The 14,962-nt window shown below is 43.9% G+C and overlaps 1 protein-coding gene across 7 annotated transcripts in view; it reads left to right on the forward strand.

The window, feature by feature from the left end:
• Nucleotides 1-14,962, forward strand: part of FAS (Fas cell surface death receptor) — a 79,519-nt gene that overhangs the window by 37,256 nt on the left and 27,301 nt on the right. For 6 of the 7 annotated variants that reach the window (XM_056530101.1, XM_056530100.1, XM_056530103.1 and 3 more), the window contains exon 3: nt 13,860-13,994. In XM_056530101.1, the coding sequence (XP_056386076.1) occupies nt 13,860-13,994 (135 nt within the window). Of the gene's footprint in view, nt 1-10,431; nt 10,635-13,859; nt 13,995-14,962 lie in introns of all 7 variants that reach the window. The other variant, XM_056530105.1, reaches the window with a different exon arrangement.

Raw genomic sequence — 14,962 nt, forward strand, 5'->3', positions numbered from 1 at the left:
AGGTCTCAATGGAAAGGTGTGTCTTTTTGCTGATGACACAAAGATATGTAACAGGGTTGATGTTCCTGGAGGGATCCGCCAACTCTGGCAACTGAAATTTAATGTGGATAAGTGCAAGATAATGCACTATAGAATATTTGACACAGTCCTGACCTCAGTATCTGAAGAGAGGGATTTAGGAGTAATTATTTCAGAAGACTTAAAGGTAGGAAGACAATGTAATAGAGCAGCAGGAAATGCTAGCAGAATGCTTGGATGTATAGGGAGAGGTATAAGCAGTAGAAAGAGAGAAGTGCTCATGTCTCTGTACAGAACACTTGTGAGACCTCACTTGGAATATTGTGCGCAGTACTGGAGGCCGTATCTCCAGAAGGATATAGATACTCTATAGAGAGAGTTCAGATAAGGAGAGCATATTTAAAAGAAGAAAAACTACCACAAGAGGACATTGTTTTAAATTAGAGGGGCAAAGGTTTAAAAGTAATATCAGGAAGTATTACTTTACTGAGAGAGTAGTGGATGAATGGAATAGCCTTCCTGCAGAAGTTGTAGCTGCAAATACAGTGTAGGAGTTTAAACATGCATGGGATAAACATAAGGCTATCCTTCATATAAGATAGGGCCAGGGACTATTTATAGGAATCAGATTATTGGGCAGACTAGATGGGCCAAATGGTTCTTATCTGCCGACACATTCTATGTTTCTTACAGGCTCAGAAGCTGAGCGCGCGTCATAACGGCTGATCCGTGTCTAATGCCAGACATCACCAATCGTGGTGATGTTCGGCATTAACCCCTTAGATGCTGCAATCAAAATTGATTGTAGCGTCTAGAAAAAAAAACTGTCCCGGCAGCTCGGCAGAGGAGTGTTCCGATCAGTTGAGAGGATGTCGGGAGGGTCCTTAACTGCCTCCTCACCATCTGATTGGTGGCTCTATGCTCAAGGAAGCCTCAGCAGCATGGAGTAATCAATCACCAATAACACTGATCAATGCTATGCTATACTTAACCCCTTAAGGACTCAGGGTTTTTCCGTTTTTGCACTTTCGTTTTTTCCTCCTTACCTTTTAAAAATCATAACCCTTTCAATTTTCCACCAAAAAATCCATATTATGGCTTATTTTTTGCGTCGCCAATCCTACTTTGCAGTGACATTAGTCATTTTACCTAAAAATGCACGGCGAAACGGAAAAAAAAATCATTGTGCGACAAAATCGAAAAAAAACGCCATTTTGTAACTTTTGGGGGCTTCCGTTTCTACGCAGTGCATATTTCGCTAAAAATTACACCTTATCATTATTCTGTAGGTCCATACGGTTAAAATGATACCCTACTTATATAGGTTTGATTTTGTCGCACTTCTGGAAAAAATCATAACTACATGAAGGAAAATGTATACGTTTAAAAATGTCATCTTCTGACCCCTATAACTTTTTTATTTTTCCACGTACAGGTCGGTATGAAGAATCATTTTTTGCGCCGTGATCTGAAGTTTTTATCGGTATGATTTTGTTTTGATCGGACTTTTTAATCACTTTTTATTCATTTTTTTTTAATGGTATAAAAAGTGACCAAAATACGCTTTTTTGGACTTTGGAATTTTTTTGCGCGTACGCCATTGACCGTGCGGTTTAATTAATGATATATTTTTATAGTTCGGACATTTACGCACGCGGCGATACCACATATGTTTATTTATTTATTTTTTTACACTGTTTTATTTTTTTTATGGGAAAAGGGGGGTGATTCAAACTTTTATTAGGGAAGGGGTTAAATGACCTTTATTAACACTTTTTTTTTACATTTTTTTTGCAGTGTTATAGGTCCCATAGGGACCTATAACACTGCACACACTGATCTCCTATGCTGATCACTGGCGTGTATTAACACGCCTGTGATCAGCATTATCGGCGCTTGACTGCTCCTGCCTGGATCTCAGGCAAGGAGCAGTCATTCGTCGATCGGACACCGAGGAGGCAGGTAAGGGCCCTCCCGGTGTCGGATCAGCTGTTCGGGACGCCGCGATTTCACCGCGGCGGTCCCGAACAGCCCGACTGAGCAGCCGGGATACTTTCAGTTTCACTTTAGAAGCGGCGGTCAGTTCTGACCGCCGCTTCTAAAGGGTTAATACCGCACATCGCCGCGATCGGCGATGTGTGGTATTAGCCGCGGGTCCCGGCCGTTGATGAGCATCGGGACCGAAGCGATATGATGCAGGATCGTGGCGCGATCCCGCTTCATATCGCGGGAGTCGGCGCAGGACGTAAATATACGTCCTGCGTCGTTAAGGGGTTAATGCAATACTATGTAATAGTCCCCTATGGGAACTGAAAAATAATGTAAAAAAAAAAAGTTAATACATGTGAATTAACCCCTTCACTAATAAAAATGTGATTCACCCCCCTTTCCCATAAAAAAAAAAGAATGTAAACAAAAATAAATGTTACGTTATGCACTCCGGCCGCACATGCTGGCCGTGAGCGCATGCTCCCGTTACCTGCGGCCGGCGGGGCTGGGTCTCATATCGTGGAATGCGCCCCCATATAAGCCCCAGTCCGTCACTCACCTGTTGCTTCTCCTGCCCCCGCCTCTGCCTCTCTGCTCCGACGTCATGTCCCCGTCCCCTAGCTCGTGCCAGAGCTTTAAGATTTAACTCTGCTCCCTGGTACGGTCTGAGTCATCTGCCACACAGGTCTAGCAGATCCACATCCACCGGAGTTCCTGTCTTCTGAAACATGAGTGTTACAATAAACATAAACATATGTGCGTAAATTTCCGAACTATAAAAATATAATGTTAATTAAACCGCACGGTCAATGGTGTATAAGTAAAAAAATACCAAAGTTCAAAATTGCATCTTTTTGGTCACTATGTATACCCTAAAAAATGTATGAAAAACGATCAAAAAGTCCGATCAAAACAAAAAGGGCACTGATAAAAACTACAGATCACAGCGCAAAAAAATGAGCCTTCACTCATCCCCTTATACAGAAAAATAAAAAAAGTTATAGGGTTCAGAACAGGACAATTTTAAACTTACTAATTTTCATGCAAAAAGTTATAATTTTTTATCAGAAGAAAAACAAACTCAAACCTATATAATTTATCATTTTAATTGTATGGACCTACAGAATAAAGATAAGATGTCATGTTTAATGAACAGTGCACTGCATAGAAACGGAAGCCACCAAAAATTACAAAATGGCGTTTTTTTTCTATTTTGCCCCACAAATATATATATTTTTTGTTTCGCAGTAGATTTTGTTGTGAAATGATTGATATCATTACAAAGTAAAATTGGTAGTGCAAAAAAAACAAGCCCTCATATAGGTCTGTAGGTGGAAAATTGAAAGGGTTATGATTCTTAGAAGGTGAGGAGTAAAAAATGAAAAAATAAATAATTTCTTTTCTGTCTGCTCTCTCCTGATACCATTGTCCATGTCAGGAACTGTCTAGAGCAGGAGAGGTTCGCTATGGGGATTTACGTCTACAACATGCACAATGATCTAAGGCTTCTCAGCAACATTTATTAAACAAACATAGAAAAAGGAGAAGAGCACATTCCTCGAATCTGGTCTTTTATATGCTCATGGATAAAAGCATGTATATAAATTGTATGTTCACAGTTGGGTATGTAAAAATTGTAGGACACAATATGCATTAAAAATGATATTTTTATTTATATATAATGTCTATGGCAATTGCCTTCAGGGCCCTTGCAGAAGTGCCAGTAGATATATAGTGGATAAAAGTTGTTAAAATACCATAAAATAAAACTTGTATAGATAGCTTATATAACTTGTATAACAGTTCGTATTATGCAATTTAAATTTTAGGCAGCCGTTGTGAGTGCAAATATATAAACACTCTATAGTCCAGTGGGTAAGGTCCATGAATTATGCAATCCATGTGGCTCAAAGAGATTTGTCCGTTTGAAACAGTAATTGCTGTGAAAATGTACATAGATTGGTGGTTGCAGGACAGTGTAGCTCACCCATCCTGACGTGGTCCCACGGAGCTCTCGCTACTTACCCGCTGCGGCTTCCGAACCGAACGCCTGGTCGCTTCCTGGGATGGCGAGTCGTCAGCGCCGGTGAGCCATGGGGGGGAGAGGTCTGCTTACTGGCATAGTGATGTGATGCTTCATGCGCTGTGTGCACCAGGAAGGTCGGTGTGTCTTGTTTTGTAGTCCGGTTCGAGCGCTATGCGCACCAAGAGGCTGTGAAGTGCTGCAGCTTACTGTAGATTGCTGTATATAGTGGGTATTGTGGCTAGCTGGATGGATCTCTTTTTCAATAGCAGTGTACCAACTGTGTGAAAATACAGGTCTTCTATATGTCCTGCTTGGATCTAATTGGACAATTAGATTTTTGGTAAAACTTGTTCTGGATTAGAACTAGGATCATGCAGGGATAATGGTAAACCCTGTAACAGTCATGGAATTGGATGTTTAAATATTATACTTTAAAGATGTAACAACAAAAAACGTTGTCCCAAATGGCTGGAGGTGCTCAACCCCAAATGCAGTTGTGCATTTATTCTGGGGGAGCAGATCCTGCCCTTGTAGTCTGTTGCTAGGGGCGATCCCCAGCATTAAAATGCATACAATGGAGGATGCCTACAGCAGACTACAAGTTCCACAATAGAATCCTACACCAGATAGACTGTGTGGATGTGTAGCAATTAGAGTAATACAATACAGAAATTTAGGTGCACTACTGTGGTAGATGTATACAGTGACATTGGCTATCCCTCAACACTGATGTTAAAATTGAGACATTCGCCAGTATATCCTTATATAAAGGACACACCAGAGCCCGCACACCAACGCCAAGGTTTCTCAAATGGCACGGGACCTAGCGCTAAACCTGGGAGGACTCTGTTAGTCGACCTAATGCGGCCATAATTGCCCACGGACCCCTGTTTTGCTTATCAAGCACAGATAGGATTAGCGCTAGGTCCCTTGCCATTTGAGAAACCTTGGCGTTGGTGTGCGGGCTCAGGTATGTCCTTCATATAAGGATATACTGGCGAATGTCTCAATTTTAACATCAGTGTTGAGGGATAGCCAATGTCACTGTATACATCTACCACAGTAGTGCACCTATATTCCTGTATTGTATTACTTTAAAGATGTGTATCATGATGACAATGGGAACAGTATTTGATACTGAGTATAAAATGATAGAGATAGATAAATAAATAAAATAAACAGAAACTAAAGATTTAAAATATATTAAATTGTATTAGAAATGGTCCATAATATAATTATGAAAGAATAAAATTGCAATATGTGTGTGTATGTATGTGTATGTGCGTATATATATATATATATATATATATATATATCTCATAATAGAGATTGCAATAGAATGTGGGTAGAAATATGATTGCTTTCCAGGTCGCATAGGGCACGCAACCCTATACATTAGTATTCATCTGGCACAATAGAGTATTTCAACTTACTTTTGTGGTTTGAGTTACCGCTCCTTTTAGTATTTAACATTTATTAAACCACTAACAGGTTGTTAGTGTACTTTATGATCATAAGGTGCAAGCTTGCTAACCATGTCACGGTCACCTGTAAGTAGTAGGTCCCTAGCATAAAATGATGCTGCCCTGAGCGGCGACCACCACCGCCGCAACACGAGTACCCACAGGGGGAACCGGCCCACTGGCAGAGCAGCCCCAATGCCACCCGAACCAGACCCTGGACCGCGCCTCCCCACAGACACAGTGCCGCGGCAGCAAGGGACACTGCACAGCACCGCACCAGAGTAAACAGGTCACAAAACTCACTTACCATGTGCTCCCAGTCAAAGACTGGGAGACTGCCAGCAAGAATATGGCCCTATATTCCTGCCAATTTATATAGGCCTGGGCTGAGGGGGAGGGGCAGAGTGCTGACCAAGTAAAAACAAAAAAGAGCGGCATAGAAAACACAATGGCCCTCATTTACTATTCTAAACCCGACCCTTTTTTGTCGGATTTTTTGTCGCATCTTTGTCTGCGCCATGTCGCAGACATCGTGCGCCAGTCTGCGACACGATGCGACATTTTTTCCCGACGGACCCGATGTGGATTCTCCCAAACCCGAAAAAGGGGCGTAACCCGACATTTCTGAGCTTTCCCACGTATTTATAAAGGTTTCCAACCCGAATTTGTTGTATTGTTGTGGATTTTTTCCCGACAGCTCAGAGGAGTTGGAAACCAAAACCAACAAAACCCACGTGCGACAAACAGGATGCGACATAATAATAAATACCAGGGGAAAAAAGCAGTCGGGTAAGAAAGCAACATAGACTTACAACCCGATTTTCTTAGTAAATGAGGGCCAATATGAATTTAAAAAGAGTAAAGAAAATGGACATGGTCGCACATCTACAACATGCACAATGATCTAAGGCTTCTCAGCAACATTTATTAAACTAACAGGTCATTAGTGTACTTTATGATCATGAAGTGCAAGCCCACTAGCCACGTCACGGCCACCTGTAAGTAGCTGGTCCCTAACATCCCTAGCCTATATAAATTGGCAGAAAGCAGCATAGGGCCATATTCTTTATGGAAGTCTCCCAGTCTTTGACTGGGAGCACATGGTAAGTGAGCTTTGTGACGTGTTCACTCTGGTGCTGCGCTGTGCGGCATCCGTTGCTGCCTTGGCCCCGTGTCTGAGGTGGCTAGCGGCCTTGCACTTCATGATCATAAAGTACACTAATGACTTGTTAGTTTAATAAATGTTGCTGAGAAGCCTTAGATTAAGGTGCATGTTATGGATGTGCGACCATGTCTGTTTTTTTTTACTATTTGAATTTAGCATAAAAAGCACTATGCAAAAATGACCCCACTCCCACAAAGAAGCCCCAGCTGATACTTTTTTGTTGTTGTTGTGCTGTATATTTTATGATAAAATCAAATGAGGCGTGGCCTGGATGCCGGCGTGAGCGAATGCATGTGGTGAGAGCTCCCGCTATTTCACCCTGCTGGTCCCTCCTGTGCTGCGGATCCTCAGCTGCTGTCCTTGGTCCAATCCCATCGGCTGTCTATGGTGCGGGCAACTTCCTTCCCCTGCAGCATTTTGCTCCAGTCGGCTTGGCGCTGCGGAGCTCCGGTGAAGAGGCTGCACAGGTGGTTCGGCTCCCTGCTGGTTCTGGACGGTATGAGTGTGCGAACGGTCTGAGTGTGCGGGTTTTGCAGTCTCCGCTGGCTCTCCCAGGATCCTGTTTCTTCTGCCCTTCCTGGGGCTGGGTGCCATTTTCAGCCTTCGTGGGTGGGGTCAGTGGTACCAGTCCTAGTTCCTGTGGATACTCCCGCCGTGGACTGTGGCCTCTGCTGTGATTCCGTGCTGTGGTGTGGCTCCTAGTGCAGTGGGACCTGTGTGGCTGCTGATTTCTCCACTGCCCTTCTCTGGGATGCTACCAATTGCTGCATTGTGACACCCTGTGGTGCTCTGCGCTTACTTGACTGTGTGGCTAGTGACTTTCTACCTGCTCTCCGTGTGGCCCTATCAGCCATGGGTGGCCCCCGTGGTAGTAATAGGAATAAGAAATCCAACCTGAATGCTGAAGCCTCCCGTCCGACCTCTGATGAGGATGCCTCCTCTGATGATGGGTCCTCCCGTTCCCGTGGCCCTTCCCAACGGGACCCTGGTGCTCAGACCCTGCTTGCTACTAGAGTCTCTGTGCAGGTGGCGAAGGCGCTGAGCCAGTTTTCCAGGACTCCGGTCCGTCCTAGGGGTGATTCTCCTTATCCTCTGTTGTCCTTGTTTGAGGGATCTCCTATTTTGCCGCAGCAACAGTCCCCTGAAAGGCCTGTCTATGATGCTGCTACTGTGGACCAGCAGTTCAATGAACTTCTGCCTGCCTTCACCTCCTGCCAATCAATTATGGTGTCCAAAGTGGACGAACTGTGGCAAGAATTTGTTAACCTACGACATGAGACCCAAAAGATCCATGAGCGCCCTGAAGAAGTGGAGCGCAGGGTCTCTACAGTGGAAGATACTTTACACCCATTGCCGGAGCGGGTTGACCCACTGCAGCATCAGGTTATGGGGGTGCTGAGCCGCATGGATGATATGGAGAACCGCCTGAGGCACAATAATATACGTCTTGTGGGCCTCCCTGAGAAGATGGAAGGGAATGATCCTGTGCTGCTCCTGGAAACATGGCTAAAGGAGATTCTTCCAGCAGACACATTCTCTCCTTATTTCTCTGTTGAGCGGCTCAGCCTCCTCCTCCTGGGGGTCCAGAGCAGCATATGTTTGCTATGGGAAGTTTCTCCTTCTCTGGACAGTTCTAAAAATGGACAGCAGAGGTCAGCAGAGAGCACCGTGGTCGTGACATAAGAGAAATCCAAAAAGAAAAACATTTCCTCTGTAGTATACAGACCCTAAAAAGTACTGGAAGGATTAAGATTTTTAATAGAAGTCATTTACAAATCTGTTTAACTTTCTGGCACCAGTTGATCTAAAAAAAAGTTTTCCACTGGAGTACCCCTTTAAGGACAGAGATGCTGTTATCCCTGCATTGCGGATCAAGGGTGAGATCATTTATGATAGAAGCAGAGTGTCTTTCTATCCTGATTTTTCTGTGAAGCTACGCAAGCAACGTGTACAGTTCACAGAGGTCCGGGCGAAGCTGAGTTTCAAGTGCTACCATTACTCGATGCTGTATCCTGCTCGCCTGAAAGTGGTGGATGGGGCCTCTACTAAGGTCTTTAATTCTCCAACTGACGCTCTTCACTGGGTGGATGCAGCCCCCCCCGTCAGACCTCTGGATTGACCTGCCCGGGACTACCCTGCCTAAGACTGCTTCCAAAACTACCGTTAGATAGTGGTTTTGGAGCTAGTTTTTCCCTTAAGGTTTCCATAGGTTCCAGTCTAGACATGTGCAATTCGTTTCAGCACGAATGCTAATTTATACAAATTTAACAGTTTTCAGGCGTTCGGATTGATCCGAATGCACGAAAACATATTTGGAACATTTCCGAATAACCACGATAATACGAACATCAAATTAACGAATACTTTCGTAAAATAACGAATGCATTCGTAAAATAACGAATGCATTCGTTAACCGTAAAACGAAAGTAAATAATTTGATTTTTTTTCAATTGGTCCTTGGGAGGTCACATAATCGGAGTTCATTGTTACATGATACCTTTTAGCCAATTAGCTTATTCCAATCGATCCCTACTGTATCACAGACAGTGAGGCTGTTTAATTACCGTAGTTGTGGGGTAGTCCTGTGAGAGTTTGCCTGGTGTTACTGGAGTGTGGAGTCACTGGATTTGCAGAAATGGACAGTTTACCTGAGGAAAACTTGGCTTCTGGCACAGAGACAACTGCAAAACAAGCTAAGGTAACACTTGCTATTTTTTACAAGCTTTAGAAATAAGCATTAAAACGAATAACGAAATTGTCCGAAAACGAAAGTGAAAGGAATTATATATATATAAAATGAATAGATCCGAAATAACGAATGCATCCGACAGCCGAACAGTTTCCGAATAGAGCGGGAAAAAATATACACGAATGCGTCCGAAAACAGAATAAAACGAATTACTGTATGCCGAAGGTTTAACAGAACCCAAAAAAAATTTTAGCCCCCCAAAAAAATAAACAAAACGAAAATTTTGGTCATGCCCAAGTCTGTTCCAGTCTTCCTAAGGTCTCTCTGGGTGTTTTTTTTTAGGTACCGGCTGTTTTAGTGTATGGTGGGGTGGTGGGAGGGTTTTGGTATAAGTAGTTTTTAGATTCACTTGGCGTTCTTTTCACGCCCCGTAGTAGTTGTATTTAGGATCTAGGTCTGCACTGTGTTAGGGTATAGATGTTTACTATATCCCGCTTAGTGTTAGACAGACAGGGTTTTCTTGGGAATATTTTGGTTAAGCCTTATTGCCTTTGTCTACATGTGTTGTGTTTGTGCCCTGTCTCTTTGTTGGTTGTGTGTGGTCCCGGATCTCTGCCTTTCCTTGTCCTGGCCCTCCTTTGGTCATTCCTGTTCTGATATATTGTTGTTTTTTGTGATGGGGACCCTGAAGGTGGTTAGTTGGAATGTTCGGGGGCTCAACTATAAGTTTAAAAGGGCTTTATGTCTAGACTTTGTGAAACGCCAGTCTGCTCACATTATATGTCTATGGGAGACTCATATTACGGGTCAGAAGGTTCTTGCCCTGAAAAGGGCTTGGATAGCGTGGGGCCACCATGCCTCCTATTCTAACTATGATAGGGGTGTATCTGTGTTAATTACCAAGTCCCTGTGGTTTTTCAGACACTCTGTGACCACTTTGGGAGGTTTGTGATATTACATTGTTCTCTGGGTTCTTTCTCCTTTGTTCTTGTCTCCATTTATGTGCCCCCTCCTTTTCAGGTCTCTGTGCTATTTACTAACAAACTGTTGTCTTTTCCCTCTGATCCTGTCCTTTTCATAGGTGATTTCAATGTGGCTCCTGATCCTATGCTCAACCGCACCACCGCTGCTGACCCTGGCTCCTCCTCATTTAATACCTGGCGCTTGGCGTTGGGCCTGACCGACCTCTGGAGGTGGAAGTCTTCCTTTTCCTTTTACTCTGCGGCCCATAGGTCATTCTCTCGAATTGATCTTGCTCTGGTGTCCTAGGACCTCCTTCAGACAGTAAGAGATGTTTTCTACACCACTAGGGGGATCTCAGACCATTCTGCTGTACTGGTAGTTCTCCACCTAGGTCAAAGGCCCCCTTCCCGTATCTGGCGCATGCACCCTGGCTGGCTGCAGGCCGAAGCAGTTGTGGAGGCTTTCGTAGCAGGTGTTGCGGGTCAGAGGAAACTTAGGTCTGCTATGGAGGACAGGCTGCTGCAGGAAGGGAGTGCCTTGGAGGCAGCGTATGTTAGAGATCCATCTCCTGATAATGAGAGGGCATGGGCTAAGGCTCAGAGGTCTTTTGGTTGTTCAACAGGATAGAGTCCAGTTGTGGTTGGCGGATATTGAAGCTGCCCTATTTGAGTTTGGGGATAAGAATGGGAAAATGTTTGTGTATTTAGCGAGGGCTAGTTGTCCTGCTGCCTCTATCTCTTGTATTAGGGGCAGGGACGGTTCTGTGGTGGTTGACCCTCAGTTGATTAACTCCTCTTTGTATGCCGCTCCTTCTAGGCCCCTTCATGGGGAAATTCTGTTTTTCTTACGTGAAGACCCCGGGTTTAGATGGTATGATGGTATAGGATGAATGTGGAACGACTGGCCCCTATACTCCTTAAACTGTTTCACTCGATAGCTATTTCAGATTCTCTTCCAGACTCTATGAGGGAGGCGTGGATTGTGGTGCTCCCTAAGCCTGGAAAGGACCCATTGCTGCCTGATTCTTATAGACCTATTTCCCTTTTGAATGTTGATATTAACATCTTGGCTAGAATGCTGGCTACTCGCTTATATGGAGTCATAAACTCTATCATTCATCCTGACCAAACTGGGTTTATGCCGGGTAGGGCTACTGATGTTAATTTGAATGCCTGCAGCTCAACATCGCAATGGTGGGGGAGGGCTTTCCTACTGGAGTGGTGGTTGGTCTGGATATTTATAAGGCCTTTGACTCTGTGCTGTGGCCCTATATGTGGGAGATACTGGGTGTGTTTGGGTTTGGTCTCCGATTCTGTGCTTGGGTTCACTTGTTATATGATGATCCTAGGGCACATATTTGCACTAACTTGGATGTTTCTGCCCCCTTTCTCCTGGGTCGTGGGATGAGGCAGGAGTGCCCGCTATCACCCTTCCTCTTTGTGCTGCGGTTGAGCCTTTGGCAGCAGCCATCTGTAAAGACCCTACTATCTGTGGCATTCCCAGGGGGTCTATTGTAGAGAAGGTTTCCCTTTATGCAGATGACACACTGGTGTACTTGGCGGATGAAAGGGGTTCGCTCTTGTCTCTTATTGATCTCCTTGACCAATTTAGTTTGATTTCTGGCTTGCGGGTCAACTGGGCTAAGTCCTCCCTAATGGCGCTATCCTCTGGATTCCCCCTCCCCTCTTCTCTTCCAGCAGGTGTGCAGGTGGTCCCCCATTTCAGATACCTAGGGGTGGAGGTTACTGCATCCCTAATGGACTATATGTCCCTGAACTTGGAGCCGCTCTTGTGGTCCACCATGGGGCGGTTGACTGCCTTGTCCTCGCTCCCTCTTTCCCTAGCTGGCAGGATCAATATATTTAAAATGATTTACCTTCCTAAATTCCTTTAACCTTTTCAATTTAGCTCCTTTGATCCCCCCTAGGAAATATTTTAATACACTATGTGGTGCTTTGAGATTCTTCTACTGGCAGGGACAACCTCCCAGGCTTGGTCGGGCTCTTCTCCAGGCTCCTTAACGGCATGGCGGCCTAGCTGCCCCTGATGTATATAAATATTTTCTTGCCTCCCAACTGGTCTATGCAGTGTGGTAAATCGATCTAGATCTGTTGCACTTGGCACAATTATGGGTTCCTATGATGCTCTCACTAACTCACTCTACAGGTATCACTCTCACTCCTCCTTTCCTATTCCCCTTCAAACTATAGCTAAAGTGTGGTCCGTGGTGTCGAGTAAATTTCCGCAGCCTCTGATATCTCCTAGGGCACCCCTGTGGGGGAATGTACATTTACCTAACCTGCCTGGGTTACAGGAGGCCAGTTTCTGGGGTTTCCATGGAGTCAAATTTTGTGATCCACTTGTTTGGGGAGGATCAGGTTTTCTTATCTTTTTCGGACATAAAGGAACATTATAGCATCCCTGGAAATGCCTTTAAAGGTATCTTCAGCTTAGGCATCCCGGGATGAGTGCTTGTGTGAGTGTGTGTGGTCTGTCTGTGTTGGGCTTTCTCCAGTTGGGTCACAGAGGCAACCTTCTTTCCTACTGGTGAATGTTTTTGCATAATTTGAAACCCTGTCACTGTACTGGAGTCGGTCTCTGGGACTTACGGAGGCTGTTTTTTATGTTTCACCTTGTTGGTGATGTTTGTTAATTAAAATGCAAAAATAAATAAATAATTTAAAAAATAATAAAATCAAATAAGGCTGTTAAAAAGTGCGAATGGTTGCGCAAAAAACAAATGCTCATATTGCTCTCTGGATAAAAAAAAAAAGGCTTATGTCCAAAATGGCATGTGTCCTTCTGTTGTTCAAGGTTTGCTCCAGTGGAAAACATTTTATTTTTTATTTTTTTTAAATCAACTGGTGCCAGAAAGTTAAACAGATTTGTAAATGACTTCTATTTAAAAATCGTATTCCTTCCAGTACTTGTCAGGTGCTGTATGCTCCACAGGAAGTTCTTTTCTTCTTCAATATCTTTCAGTCTGACCACAGTGCTCTATGCTGACACCTCTGTCCATGTCAGGAACTTTTCAGAGTAGGAGCAAATCCCCATAGCAAGGTGTCTGCAAAGAGCATTGTGGTCAGACAGAAAAGAAATTCTGAAAGAAAAGAACTTTCTCTGTAGTATACAGCAGCTGATAAGTACTGAAAGGATTAAGATTTTTAAATGGAAGTAATTTACAAATCTTTCTGGATCCAGTTAAAATGCAAAAAAACGTGAATAATGAAATGGTCTAAACAGTTTGTTCAATTGGACAGAACTAGGTGCATATCGGACACTTCTAGGCTTGACAAACCACTTGGTATTTGTGTATAAGGAGAACAATGAAAATAAATCCCCTGCAAATGGATAGAAGCTCGGTCTGCCCAAATGAATTTTCTCCTTCTTGTTGATCAATGTAAAAAAATGCAAAGAAAAAAAAACACACTGGGAAGCAGTGTAAAACATTAACAAATGTTCTGTAAAATATTTATGGCAACATTTATGAGGCAATGTACTGTAAAATGGTTTTCCTGACAACTGGTTGTCTGCTTTTTTTTAAAGGAACATATGCAAAGAATGACTGCACGGAAAATCATGGTAAACCAGTATGCCAGACTTGTGATGGAGAGCATTACATGGATGCTGACAATGGAAATGGAATGTGCCATAAATGTTCGCACTGTGACAATCAGTTAGGTAGGTTAAACTACTATATGTAATGCATAGTAAATTGTGTCATAGAATGGCTTTCTTTAGCAGACTCTGCACGGAGTGTATTGCAGTCTAAGGCCCCGTTCACACTACGGAATTGCCACAGAATTTTTGGGTGGAATTCCGCAGGCGGAATTCCGCTGGTGACGGCTCAGTGCCCCGCGGCCCTAGCACCGAAGCACCTCCGGCGGCGGCCGCCAGGCGGAATCTCCGCTCGCGGAATTCAGCCGTGAGAATTCCGTAGTGTGAACGGGGCCTATGAGACAGCTCATTCCCGTGCGGTTATGCCGGCACCTGCAGTCTGCGGAATGTCCATACTGAGATTTTCTATGTGAACATTTCCTTAGTATCTCATCGGGTGTGGCACACTTTTGTTTTAGCACAGTGCATCTTTACTATTTGCGTAGCGCACTGTTTAACTGTTTATAGACTTAGCAGGCAGTACTCAAAAAGGAGAGGGCACCTTATGAATGTTCACTTTGTTAGGACAATAGTGTTAAAGGGGTTATCCATCATAAGGTGATTTTAGTACTTACCTGCCATACATGCTTAGGAAGGATCCCTGCTTGTCTTGGGGCTAAATTGGTGTTGTTGTGAGATTACCATAACGCTAAGGCTTTTTGTGAAATGGCTATTTCATGTTGGAGTTCATTCCCTCAAACTACAAGTCCCATGATTCCTTGTTTGTAAGTGTGAGGTCACTTTTCTCCCTCCCACATGTAAGTCACCCCACCCATTGATACACACCTGCGATCCTTTCCATGCAAAAGACCAGTGTTTTATGACCAGGGTACCTCCAGCTGTTGCAAAACTACAATTCTTGCAGAATAATCTCCCTCCCACCCAGTGGTTGTTTTGCCCATTGATGCAAAGACAGGCTCCCTCTGAACACCTGACTAGTGATGAAATGTTTCGGGCCATACTGCAACCTGGGAAAACTTGAGACAACACTT

Source organism: Hyla sarda, chromosome 7 (assembly GCF_029499605.1).
Source record: "Hyla sarda isolate aHylSar1 chromosome 7, aHylSar1.hap1, whole genome shotgun sequence".
Taxonomy (NCBI): domain Eukaryota; kingdom Metazoa; phylum Chordata; class Amphibia; order Anura; family Hylidae; genus Hyla; species Hyla sarda.